Source organism: Salmo salar, chromosome 09, assembly GCF_965601325.2.
Source record: "Salmo salar chromosome 09, fSalSal1, whole genome shotgun sequence".
Classification (NCBI taxonomy): Eukaryota; Metazoa; Chordata; class Actinopteri; order Salmoniformes; family Salmonidae; genus Salmo; species Salmo salar.
Genome location: NC_138299.1, coordinates 147,781,064 through 147,795,114, shown reverse-complemented (window position 1 = coordinate 147,795,114; position 14,051 = coordinate 147,781,064). Strand labels below are relative to the sequence as shown.

At 45.2% G+C, this 14,051-nt stretch overlaps 1 protein-coding gene across 5 annotated transcripts in view; it reads right to left on the bottom strand.

The window, feature by feature from the left end:
- Positions 1 to 1,461: 1,461 nt before the first annotated feature.
- Positions 1,462 to 14,051, bottom strand: part of LOC106613153 (protocadherin Fat 3) — a 356,089-nt gene continuing 343,499 nt past the window's right edge. For 2 of the 5 annotated variants that reach the window (XM_082956408.1, XM_082956410.1), the window contains 6 exons: positions 10,347 to 10,620; positions 9,507 to 9,957; positions 8,810 to 8,923; positions 5,881 to 5,940; positions 4,089 to 4,124; positions 1,462 to 2,742 (listed from right to left, as the gene is read on the bottom strand). In XM_082956408.1, coding sequence (XP_082812534.1) covers positions 2,045 to 2,742; positions 4,089 to 4,124; positions 5,881 to 5,940; positions 8,810 to 8,923; positions 9,507 to 9,957; positions 10,347 to 10,620 — 1,633 coding nt within the window. In that variant the 3' untranslated portion in view covers positions 1,462 to 2,044. The remainder of the gene's footprint in view (positions 2,743 to 4,088; positions 4,125 to 5,880; positions 5,941 to 8,809; positions 8,924 to 9,506; positions 9,958 to 10,346; positions 10,621 to 14,051) is intronic. The other 3 variants (XM_082956411.1, XM_082956412.1, XM_082956409.1) reach the window with 2 other exon arrangements.

The following is a 14,051-nucleotide window of genomic DNA, read 5'->3' as shown; positions in this document are numbered from 1 at the left end:
TTTTATTTTCCCAGAATGCATTTGCATTGTGCACGGACCCTACTCCTCATCCACCTGTCAATCTATTGCTGTTATGGCTTTGGGAAATACTGGAGTGACTCTATGAAACCTGCTCAGTGTAAAACAACATGGGACAGAAGGAGAACAAGGAAGGGAAAGAAAATACATTGGGTTGCATGCTCGGAAATGTAATAGCTCAAGAAAACTATGTGAATTGCCATTTTTTTCAAATCTATTTGAAAATCAGGGACTTTAGTGAAAAGAAAATGACCAACATAAAAATTCCTCATTGCTTATTATGCTAATTGAACTGGGCCAGAATTACATATCATGATAATGTCCTTTGGAGGATTTCAATAATATAGCACGTTTCATGTAATAACCATCAAAACCAAAAATCTAAAGATACTAGTGCAAAACAATAAAGATCATAAAACATCATTAAAGCAAAATTACTTGACAGAAAAGAAGAGCGGCAAGATAGCAGTTTAGCATGTGGTGGGACAGAAGGATGGCTAAACTCTCATGGCGTCACAGGAATGATTTCAGGGGTGGACGTTTGGACTAGGGGTAATAATAAACATATTTCACATCAATCCAAATGGCATTCTTAGAGTGGATAATCATACAAAAAATCTTCTTCCATTTCTATTTCACAAATTTTGTACAGGCTATGCATGAGCAGTGTGTGGATGTGTGTACCCCCCCCCTCCCCCCCCGCATCCTGGTTAGGGAGAAGTCCTTTTTGGGCCTCTGTGGGTTGGCAGGTATAGTGAGAGGTAGGACAGGGAAGCTGTGTGCAGCTAAAAACAATCACATCTGCTTTGAGCAGAAAGAGAAGGCCATATCACAGTACTGACCATTCAATTACAATATTGTCTTCTTTTCTTTTTACCAAACATTCTTCATCTTTTCTTGATTCACTACCTTGTTCATTTTCTCTGCACTAGCTCATCCATTTTCTCTGCACTAGCTCATCCATTTTCTCTGCACTAGCTCATCCATTTTCTCTGCACTAGCTCATCCATTTTCTCTGCACTAGCTCATCCATTTTCTCTGCACTAGCTCATCCATTTTCTCTGCACTAGCTCATCCATTTTCTCTGCACTAGCTCATCCATTTTACTGCACTAGCTCATCCATTTTCTCTGCACTAGCTCATCCATTTTCTCTGCACTAGCTCATCCATTTTCTCTGCACTAGCTCATCCATTTTCTCTGCACTAGCTCATCCATTTTCTCTGCACTAGCTCGTCCATTTTCTCTGCACTAGCTCGTCCATTTTCTCTGCACTAGCTCATCCATTTTCTCTGCACGAGCTCATCTATTTTCTCTGCACTAGCTCATCCATTTTCTCTGCACTAGCTCGTCCATTTTCTCTGCACGAGATCATCTATTTTCTCTGCACTAGCTCATCCATTTTCTCTGCACTAGCTCATCCATTTTCTCTGCACTTGGCTCTTAAAATCTGTATTTTTTAAAACGTAATCTTTCTTATTCACATTCTCACCCTGTTTTCATACTTACTCAACATATCTGGTAGGCTTTCTGTTCCTCGCTACGGAAGAGGATAACACTCATCTGATCTTGACACAGGCCACTGCTAGGGTAGTGGCTATGATGATGGCCAGCTGTAGGTACTAATGTGTCGAAACACATTGCTTTCCATTGCATGCGGCTTGGTATTAGCTTAAGGGTAGTGGCTAAAGGGTCATGAATAAGGGTAGTGGCTTGGAATGAAGAAAAGTGGTTTAAGGATAAAGCCTGCAATGGGTGAGGTGGTTTGAGGTTACTGTTTGCAATGGCAGTGGTTGAAGGGTTAGGGTGGCACTGTTTTGATGACGTAGCCACTATCTAGCAGTGTGTCCATTAAACACCAATCATTCCCCTCTGAGTGACTACCTCCATCTTTCATTACTCAGTCCAGAGGAACCTGCACAGCTCGACACAGCGTCCACTTCCTACTCCAGCACTCTCTGTCCTGCACTCATGCCCACCTGTCCCCTTGCCACTCTCCTTGACCCCACGGTGGGGCCCAGTCAGACCTCAGACCTCAGTCTGTTGCTGCATCTCTATGGTGTGTGTCCCACCCCGGTGGAGCTCATCCATACTGTCAAAGTCACTACCGCCCGCCTCCGAGTCGTCAAAACCGCAGGGGGCCGACAAGTCCGAGGCCGATGACGCGTTCACTGACAACCTCCTATTCAGCGACACATTATCATCCATGTCCCCGCCTCCTGACATGATCGCCCTACCCACAAAAGTGCTGAACTCCTCCCCTCCCGGCCCACCTTGCCCCGCCTCCCCCAGGGGCAGCTGGTGTGGGGGCAGGTATTGGCTGGGGTGGAAGTGTGGGCGGGGGGATCTGTGGCGTCCGGTGCTGCCACTACCACTCCCACTCAGGGTGCTCTCCTTGGAGGCGGGCTGGGTGGCGGGAAGGGTGTCGTAGGGGTGCTCCTGGTACTCCTCCAGGGGAGTGGGGAGGGGAGGAGGGAGCTGGTCCTGGGTCAGGAACTCTTCCTCATGAGGAGGTGGGAAATCACTGTCGATGTCGTAGCCCCCGAGGTAGTAGTCTGAATCCAGTTCCCGGGCGCTGCCCCCCAGGCGAGAGCTGCCCCGCAATCGGGAGGCTGAGGCAACCATGTCTCCGTGGCCTGCCAGGCCGCTGGCCTCGTAACTGGGCACCTCCTCGATGTCGGGCAGCCGTGAGTTGGGCATCCAGTCAGACGTGTCCCAGTGATATGCTGGAGAAGGGAGGGACAGAGTTAGATTACATTTAGTAGACACAATCTCTGCCAACATGCCCGATGGACAGTTACAATCTGCAGGTCCATCTGGCATGTTAGTGGACAACTACAGTCTGTCTGCAGAGGTCCATCGGGCATGTTAGTGGACAACTACAGTCTGTCTGCAGAGGTCCATCGGGCATGTTAGTGGACAACTACAGTCTGTCTGCAGAGGTCCATCGGGCATGTTTGTAGACAACAAAAACACAGTTAGACGTCAACCACAGCACGGGGAACATCCTGTACAGTGAACATGTTATCTGTGTTTTGAAGGTTTCACAACATGCAGGAGGGAGGCCTGGGAACGTCAGGTCAGGGGTCACAGGTCAAAAGGTCACAGCATGTCAGGGTTCAGGAGGAGGCCGGGTGGCACAGGGTGGCACTTCGGAACAGCCAAGCCATGGTGAGAGATCAGAGGCGACTGACCGATGGGATCATTCAACGTAAACAAACACATCACAGCTTGACATACTTCCACATGTTAACCAGGGAACGTTTCACAAAGCATTAAACTGTAAAATACAAAACAGAAACAAAGAACAGACAGACAGACAGACAGACAGACAGACAGACAGACAGACAGACAGACAGACAGACAGACAGACAGACAGACAGACAGTACATGCATCAAAGGAAATTACAAAACAAAAGTGAGAAGCACTAAAAAGTAAAAAACAAATCGCAACAAAGCAACGTCAGTGAGGACAAACTCATGAAAAGCAGTAACAACAAAACAACACGCTCGGAGGTGGGATGCAAATGCAATGCAGTGGGAAGATCAAACATCACACGTCACAGGCAGCAGGCAAAAGCAAGTGAAAGTGAAAATTGGCCAAACTGAGGAAGAACGGCCACAAGGCGCATTGAAGAGTGAGCGGTTGTCATGGGAGATGAGCGAAGCCTCTTCACCCCGGCAATGTGCCAACTCCAAGGAAGTATCAGGGCTGCTCAGTCAGCACAACAACACTGTGACTGGGGAAAACACATGCTGGGGTGTGTGTGTGTTGGCAGGGGGCTAGGAGTAACAGACCACACAAACACAGTGAGCTGGGACGGAGACTGAGAAGAGAGAGAGAGAGAGGAAGAGAGAGAGAGAGAGAGAGAGAGAGAGAGAGAGAGAGAGAGAGAGAGAGAGAGAGAGAGAGAGAGAGAGAGGAAGTGAGAAAGTGAGAGAGAGGAAGAGAAGGAGTGGGGGAGAGGGGGAGAAAGGGAGAGAGGGAGAGAGAGAGAGAGAGAGAGAGGAGTAAAGGGGAGTGAGAGAGATGAGATGGATTGATGTGAGATGAAGAGAAAGGGGGGGTCACCTCTGTTGTAGCTCTGACCTTGATCCATGACTGACACTGTCAGGTGGGAGAACAGGAGAAGAGAGAGCTTTAGCGCGTTAGCGTGTTAGCGTCTTAGCGTGTGTGTGTTTGTGTTATAGGTGCCAGACAGGTGTTTGCGAGGCTTAGGATCGGACCATCTGAGACTCCCATCCACCCGAATGTTTAATATATCAATGTATTTATGTATCGGTAATGTGTCCATTTATTTATGTATGTGTAATATGTCAGTGTATTTATGTATGTGTAATATGTCAGTGTATTTATGTATGTGTAATATGTCAGTGTATTTATGTATGTGTAATATGTCAGTGTATTTATGTATGTGTAATATGTCAGTGTATTTATGTATGTGTAATATGTCAGTGTATTTATGTATGTGTAATATGTCAGTGTATTTATGTATGTGTAATATGTCAGTGTATTTATGTATGTGTAATATGTCAATGCACATGTTGTGAGTAACACTGATTCAGCCCTGACCTTTTTGCAGTGGTGTAAAGTACTTATTAAAAAATACTTTAAAGTACTACTTAAGTCATTTTTGGGGGTATCTGTACTTTACTACTTATATTTTTTCACTACCTTTACTTCACTACTGTCACGTGTGCTCCCTCTCTGGCCTCTAGGTCACCAGGCTGCTCGTTATGTCACCATCGTTACGCGCACCTGCGCTTCATCAGACTCACCTGGACTCCATCACTTCCCTGATTACCTTCCCTATATATGTCACTCCCTTTGGTTCCATCCCCAGGCGTTATTGTTTCTGTTCCTGTGTCATGTCTGTGCGTTGTTCGTGTTTGTTATTTTGTATTATGTTGTGTTTATTTATGAAAACACTCACTCCCTGAACTTGCTTCCTGACTCTCAGCGCACATCGTTACAACTACATTCCTAAAGAAAATAATGTACTTTTTACTCCACACATTTTCCCTTTCCCTGGTCCAATTCACACACTTATTAAGAGAATATCCCTGGTGATTTCTACTGCCTCTGATCCGACGGACTCACTAAACACAAATGCTTTGTTTGTAAATTATGTCTGCGTGTTGTAGTGTGCCCCTGGCTGTCTTTAAATAAATACATTTTAAAAAAGAACATTGTGCTGTCAGGTTTGCTTAATATAAGCAATTTGAAATGATTTATACTTTTACTTTTGATACTTAAATATATTTTGCAATTACATTTACTTTTGATACTTAAGTATATTTAAAACCAAATACTTTAAAACTTTTACTCAAGTAGTATTTTATTGGGGGACCTTTACTTTGACTTGAGTGTTTTTCTATTAAGGTATCTTTACTTTTACCCAAGTATGACAATTGGGTACTTTTTCCACCACTGCCTTTTTGTCAGACCCCCCCCCATGAACCCCTGGTGTGTGTGTGTGTGGTGTGTGTGTGTGTGTGTGTGTGTGGTGTGTGTGTGTGTGTGTGTGTGTGTGTGTGTGTGTGTGTGTGTGTGTGTGTGTGTGTGTGTGTGTGTGTGGGGGGGGGGGGGGGGAGGCTTGACACTTCAATATATGGGTTAGGTATTTGATGTGTACTGAAAATATAAAGCCTACAGTATGTGTGTACTTTGAGTTTACATTACATGCAAGACATGTATTTTACATCATGCCTGAAGTACATGATTTTAAAACCACAGCACTGTCATGGTATTGTCATGGAGAGCATTGGCATGGCATCTCATAGAGAGAGAGATAAGTGCAGGGAGAAGTAAAGAGAGCGTCAGAAGGATAGAGAGAGAGTGAAGGATGGATGAGACATGGTACCTTCGTTTTCAATAGTGTCGACTGCATCATTGACCAGTCGAATGACGGTCACTATGGAGGCTTGTTGAAGAGAAGCAGAGGGAGGAGACACGGTTTGAGACACAGGAAGTTGACAACAGGCTGCCAGGAAGCAGAGTTACTATTGACAACAGGCTGCCAGGAAGCAGAGTTACTATTGGCTGAAAATGGGATCAACACCAGAGACGTGTAGCATGGGAGGTGTCGGATCAAAAGCTACATATGGAACCAGACTTAGAACACCTACACTCTTAGAAAATGTTTTGCTATCTAGTACCTAAAATAACTTTTCGGCTGACCCCATAGGAGAACCCTTTAGAAAAACCCTTTTTGGTTCCAGGTAAAAAGAACCCTTTCGGGTTCCATGTAGAACCCTCTCTGTAAAGGGTTCTACCTGGAACCAAAAGGGTTCTTTCTACCTGGAACCAAAAAGTGATTTACCTGGAACCAAAAAAAAGAAAAGAACCAAAGAACCCTTTAGGAACCTTTTTTTGTAAGAGTGTAGGACGGGACTAACACAGAATCCTTGTGCATTTGCTCATCCTAGTATTGGCGAGTATCCCCAGTACACACACACACACTTGTACCAACACACACTCCAATTTACATATGTATACATGAGGTAGGGCTGTGCTCAGAGAGACGAGAGCTAGACTGTTAAATTATGTTTTGAAGACATTCAATGAAAATCAGATAAAAAGAAAAATAACAACCAAATGAAGAAATGAAATGGAATGAACATAATAATGACATCACATCCACTGGAGCTGTCAGCTGAACTGATTCAGATTGTTCTGTGGCCTGATTGGCTAATATCAGAGTCAGATATTATGTGAAATGTGATCATCTTGACAGTGAAGTGGTTCCATTAATTATGAATGAATGAAGCAACAATGTTGATATGTCAACATTGCATTTCAGCTATGTAGTCTAGTACATAGTAGCAACACACTATGATTATATAGATTCACCATGTGGATGTCAGTGATTTTTGCAGAATGACCTGAGTGATCCATGTTGATCAAGAAACAACCATTTATAGGCTAACTCTCTAAGTAAAAATAACTACTACTGACTTTTTCCCAATACCAAAACGCCACAAAAACAAAGCACAAGTTTCATAACAATAACAAAAACACAGACAACACAGCACAATATAACACAACACATAAACAACCACCTAAAACCTGAACTGGCTTCCGCCAACAATTGGAACTGCAATATCAACGACTACAACCATTGAAAGACATGGGAAAGAACAACATGTGCTTGAATGCGTGATGATGAAACAATGACAAGTTAACAAACACAACACAGCTGTGTGGATGGAAGCACAGTATTAATCCTCTTATGTCAGATGTCTGTCTGTGTGCACACTGTCACACTGTCACGCTGTCACACTGTCACGCTGTCACAATGTCACACTGTCATTTCCAGATGAAAACAACAATCTGACAGGTATGGAAATAAACTAACACACTGTCACACTGTCACACTGTCACTTCCAAATGAAAACAACAATCTGACAGGTATGGAAATAAACTAACACACTGTCACACTGTCACGCTGTCACACTGTCACGCTGTCACACTGTCACACTGTCACGCTGTCACGCTGTCACACTGTCACGCTGTCACACTGTCACGCTGTCACACTGTCATGCTGTCACACTGTCACACTGTCACACTGTCACTTCCAGATGAAAACAACAATCTGACAGGTATGGAAATAAACTAACACACTGTCACGCTGTCACACTGTCACGCTCTCACACTGTCACACTGTCACGCTGTCACACTGTCACGCTGTCACACTGTCATGCTGTCACACTGTCACACTGTCACACTGTCACGCTGTCACACTGTCACACTGTCACACTGTCACTTCCAGATGAAAACAACAATCTGACACGTATGGAAATAAACTAACACACTGTCACACTGTCACGCTGTCACACTGTCACGCTGTCACACTGTCACACTGTCACACTGTCACGCTGTCACACTGTCACGCTGTCACACTGTCACACTGTCACTTCCAGATGAAAACAACAATCTGACAGGTATGGAAATAAACTAACACACTGTCACACTGTCACACTGTCACGCTGTCACACTGTCACTTCCAAATGAAAACAACAGTCTGACAGGTATGGAAATAAACTAACACACTGTCACACTGTCACACTGTCACGCTGTCACACTGTCACTTCCAAATGAAAACAACAGTCTGACAGGTATGGAAATAAACTAACACACTGTCACGCTGTCACACTGTCACGCTGTCACTTCCAAATGAAAACAACAGTCTGACAGGTATGGGAAAAAAACTATTCACGGGATTAAAATAACTGGATTAAAAACGCGGAAAAAAAACCTCCAAGAATGAACATGAACAGATTATATGAAACACATAAATCAAACAATAAAATTGAGGACAAATAAACTAACACACTGGATATCATTTGTTTCTCCCTGAAACACTTTTAGAACACAGCAGGAGTAAATGCTGTTGGAGAGAGGGTGTTAGGAAACAACTAACACTGTAAATTCCGGGGTTCCCATAGTTATTGTTATCACAGCTTCTCTCTTTTAATGGCCTAACATCACACCCCCTTGACTCCTCCTCTAGTCCCCTATCTCTTAGGTGTTCGCAGATCTAAATGAACTGTTACTGACGCAATATGGCGATGGCACGACCTCATCCGATGTGCTTTAGGGAGCTTCAGCCATATTGCTTTTAAATACAGTATCTGCTACCTCTGAATCTGCCGACACCAAAGGGTAATGATAGGGGTTTAGGGGAAAACAAGACTAAGTTAAGTGTTGCTATCAGACCGGACGGCAGACTAGCTCACTGTCGCTATGGGTGTGGCCAGAAAGAGGCATGAGAAAGGAGGGGCATGTCTTACTGTTGTCGTCGCAGGAGTCGGAGTGGAAGGAGCTCAGTGATTGGACCTCAGAGTTGCTGCCCTTGTTGCTCCCTGAGAAACAGGTCATCTCTTCACCCATATCTACCATTTTACCTGCAGGGAGAGGTCAGAGGTTAAAGGTCAGGGCGTCTGAGGGCGGTGGGAGCAGGCCAGGGAGAGTTGGCCCTCAGCGAGGTTAGTCACTGAAGAACAGGCTCGTTAGTACCAGGGCTGTCTTTGTTGTGGCACAAATCACACACACACACTTTGGCTCCAGTGACAACAATGCTGGCATCGAGAGTTAGATGTACCACGCACACACACACAGACACAGACACACACACACAGAAACACAGACTTTTGATTTGGGAATCAAAGCCAGCTCATAATTAGGATGGTCTTGATAAACTGAACGCGATGCTCTCTGAGTGTAGTTCTGTGTAACATGAATATGAATGAATATGGAAATGGGACAAAAATGCACTACCCCTCAAGGGTTCCTGGAAAAGAGAATCACTTGGAGGGATACTCAATCACACAAACGGACATATACAGTATGCATTGAATATACAGTATGCATGAATACACACACACAAGACACCACAAACACGTATGAACAAAGACTGTACCACACACAAACAGGTTCAAACACATCACACTAATACATAACTATGTCCCCCCACCCACACACACTGACCCTCGTCGCTGTCCCAGGGGCTCTTGTGGATGGAGTCACAGTCAGAACGACAGGGTGAGACAGGTGGCAGGTTGGGCGCCACGCTACACACCACCACCCCCCTCCGCGCCGTGCCTCCCAGAATCCTGGGTGACTCTGGGTGGAAGGTGCTCATCTCAGTGTGTTCCACGCCTCTCCCGTCCGCCATCTTCTCCAGCGTGGACCGCGGATCGCCTTGGAAACAGGGTGTGTACGCCATGGGCCTCACAGGTACCTGGGGCGGGCCAAGCATCCCAGCTCCACCACCTATCACCGTGGCGCACAGCCCCGCTTCGGCGTACAGGTTCAAGGGGTCTCCCGGCGTGCAGCGCAGGGTCTTGAACTGAACCCCGTTGGCCTTGTTTAACAGAGCTGCTGTTGCTGGATCTTGGACCAGTGTCAAGTTGTTACGGGAGTAGTTCTTCTGGAACACCTGGAGACAAAATATATTTTTGGTATTTCTTGTAAAACAATATATAGGATTAAAGATGTAGGATCTTAATTTGAGCCAGTTTCTGAGTCAGGAAAATAATCCTGCAGCAACAGGAAATATGAATTAATGGATATTTTTGTAGGTGTTGATACATCTTTTATGGGAAAATCAAGTCTGCCATTTCTGTGGAAATTAGAAACTTCAGAAGCCTTTTTAAACCTTAAATACAATACAAGTTTTAAATGTACTACATCGCAGGACAGGGTGATCAACTTAAGATCCTACATTTGTAAAAGCAACAAAGGCTGAATTATTATTTGATACAATTTAAACATTTCATCGTAAAAATAAAAACACACAATAATAATTAAACAACACAATACAAATACCTTCTTACGGAAGGCGATGAAGAGGATGATTAGGGTGACGATGACGAAGAGGACAACAGCAATGCCAATCAGTTCTTCTTTCCCCACCATGGAGTGTCCAGCCTGCATGTCTGGTACCACCACGGGCCGCAGGCCGCAGCGCTGGCCCACGAAGCCCGCCGTACAGTTGCAGTAGAACGAGCCATGCGTGTTGACACACACACCGCCGTTCTCACATTCTGCTTCGCCGCCCATGGCTCCGCCCCGCTCACACTCGTTTATGTCTTCCTCGCACCTGGAGAGGGTGAACGGAGGAGGGGAGGGAGAGAAGGAAGACGAGAGAGGGATGAGGGGAGAACTTTGCTTGGTAATTCGTTTGGATAGTCTATACACTCCAAAAACTTGAGGTAGGTATCAATATATCTAAACCTCTGTCACTTCAGTTGGCACTTAAAACAAACTGTCACAGATAGTTTGTGGGACATTTAATAATTGCCTGACTAAAACTGATTAAGACTCTCCTTTCATTTGGAGGTGGGAGGAGAGAGATGTAGAGAGGTTGGTAGAGGACAGCTCAGGGACTCCCAGGGTGTTTCTCAAAATGCAAACTACCGTGCTCCGAGCATGAAAATTGGAGCACGGGAGGGTTGGAGTATGAGTCCATATCAAAGTATGCGAAAGGGAGCATGGAGGGCACTTCTCGAATGCATACTCCGTTTGTATATATTTGAAGCTTCAACGGAAAGTATGCAAAGAAATATGACGCAACCACGTAAAAAATGAAGCAATGGCCGAAGAGAAAATACACTCTGACTTCGGTATGAAATGTTGCCTATTCACATCTCATATGTTGCCTGACTACAATATTTTATCTTGATACGTTAATAAATACATGCTGTGTTAATTTTTGCATGTTTACCTGCCTACGTACCGTATATAGCAAGCCCATAATAAGTAAACAGGGCTAACTGACAAGCTACTAGTACTGTTAGCTAGCCAGATAGCAACAAAGAATTGTTAGCTAGCTACCCACGAAGAATGGACATCTATCTTGCATAATATTAGTTTTACGTAATTTTTGCCTTTTTAACTAGCTAGCAAGCTAGATTATTACGAATCACAAATCTAGCTGATAATTATGAAGTAAAACATTTGCTTTGTGTATATCTTGTTTCGTCATTGTTGTCGTCATTGTCGTGGCTGGAAGAAGGTTCAGTGAATGGGGAGATACATCGTGAGGTAATACAGTAGGGGGAGGTCCAGAGTGAGGTAATACAGTAGGGGGAGATGCCGCATGAGGTAATACAGTAGGGGGAGATGCAGCATGAGGTAATAAAGTAGGGGGAGATGCAGCATGAGGTAATGCAGTAGGGGGAGATGCAGCGTGAGGTAATACAGTAGGGGGAGGTGCAGCGTGAGGTAATACAGTAGGGGGAGATGCAGCATGAGGTAATACAGTAGGGGGAGATGCAGCATGAGGTAATAAAGTAGGGGAGATGCAGCATGAGGTAATGCAGTAGGGGGAGATGCAGCATGAGGTAATACAGTAGGGGGAGATGCAGCATGAGGTAATGCAGTAGGGGGAGATGCAGCGTGAGGTAATACAGTAGGGGGAGGTGCAGCGTGAGGTAATACAGTAGGGGGAGATGCAGCATGAGGTAATACAGTAGAGGGAGATGCAGCATGAGGTAATAAAGTAGGGGGAGATGCAGCATGAGGTAATGCAGTAGGGGAGATGAAGCGTGAGGTAATACAGTAGGGGGAGATGTAGCGTGAGGTAATAAAGTAGGGGGAGTGGGAGGTAATACAGTAGGGGGAGATGCAGAGTGAGGTAATACAGTAGGGGGAGATGTAGCATGAAGTAATACAGTAGAGGGAGATGCAGCATGAGGTAATACAGTAGGGGGAGGTGCAGCATGAGGTAATACAGTAGGGGGAGATGCAGCATGAGGTAATACAGTAGGGGGAGGTGCAGCATGAGGTAATACAGTAGGGGGAGATGCAGCGTGAGGTAATACAGTAGGGGGAGTGTGAGGTAATACAGTAGGGGGAGTGGGAGGTAATACAGTAGGGGGAGTGGGAGGTAATACAGTAGGGGGAGTGTGAGGTAATACAGTAGGAGGAGTGGGAGGTAATACAGTAGAGGGAGTGGGAGGTAATACAGTAGAGGGAGATGCAGTGTGAGGTAATACAGTAGGGGGAGATGCAGCATGAGGTAATACAGTAGGGGGAGATGCAGCGTGAGGTAATACAGTAGGGGGAGTGGGAGGTAATACAGTAGTGGGAGATGCAGAGTGAGGTAATACAGTAGGGGGAGATGCAGCATGAGGTAATACAGTAGGGGGAGATGCAGTGTTAGGTAATACAGTAGGGAGAGGTGCAACGTGAGGTAATACAGTAGGGGGAGATGCAGCGTGAGGTAATACAGTTGGTGGGAGATGCAGCATGAGGTAATACAGTAGGGGGAGATGTAGCATGAGGTAATACAGTAGGGGGAGGTGCAGCATGAAGTAATACAGTAGGGGGAGATGTAGCATGAAGTAATACAGTAGGGGGAGATGCAGCGTGAGGTAATACAGTAGGGGGAGATGCAGCATGAGGTAATACAGTAGGGGGAGATGCAGCATGAGGTAATACAGTAGGGGGAGATGCAGTATGAGGTAATACAGTAGAGGGAGATGCAGCATGAGGTAATACAGTAGAGGGAGATGCAGCATGAGGTAATACAGTAGGGGGAGATGCAGCATGAGGTAATACAGTAGGGGGAGATGCAGCATGAGGTAATACAGTAGGGGGAGATGCAGCATGAGGTAATACAGTAGGGGGAGATGCAGCATGAGGTAATACAGTAGAGGGAGTGGGAGGTAATACAGAATACAGTAGGGGGAGGTGCAGCATGAGGTAATACAGTAGAGGGGAGTGTGAGTCCTTCTAAAATGAAATGTTTTATGTGTTCTTCACACCTTCGTTCTCACAAGAACGTACTCAAGAGAACGCGGTCAGAGAATGCACTCGGAGCATGAGGGTGTGGAGTACGGTAGTATGCATATTGAAAAACAACACCAGTCTCATATGTTCACAATCAAATAACCAACACGCTGAGGTTGACTTTCCTGATCTTTCTCATCTGAAATTAAAATGGCTTTGATGATGGAACAAGCTGCTGGCGTGTGTGTATGTGTGTGTGTGTGTGTGTGTGTGTGTTTCAGCAAGTAATAAAAGCGTATAAGTGCATTAATTAGTGAGCTTGTGACCGTAGCTCATCCTCATTAAGACTGCCTGTAGCCTTGATTTCTGAGGCATTAGATATTCTAATGTAACACAGTGGAACACCCCTAAACCCCTGGAGAGAAGGAGACAAGCAGAATGAAATGTCATATTTTTTTTTATCTTTCAACTCTGAGTGAATCTTACAGGCTGCAGGCAGCTTGGGGGCTCTGCCTCTCCCGAGTCTTAGGCACTGCATCTCAGTGCTAGAGGTGTCACTACAGACCATGGTTCGATTCCAGTCTGTATCACAACCAACTGTGATTGGGAGTCCCATAGGGCAGTGCACAATTGGCCCAGCGTCGTCCGGGTTAGGGTTTGGCCGGGGTAGGCCGTCATTGTAAATAAGAATTTGTTCTTAACTGTGACATGCTATAAAGGTTAAATAAAAAATATAAATTCTACTCATCTACCTATCACTGTAGAGAAGAGCTGGTATATACTGCCACCCAGTGTAAA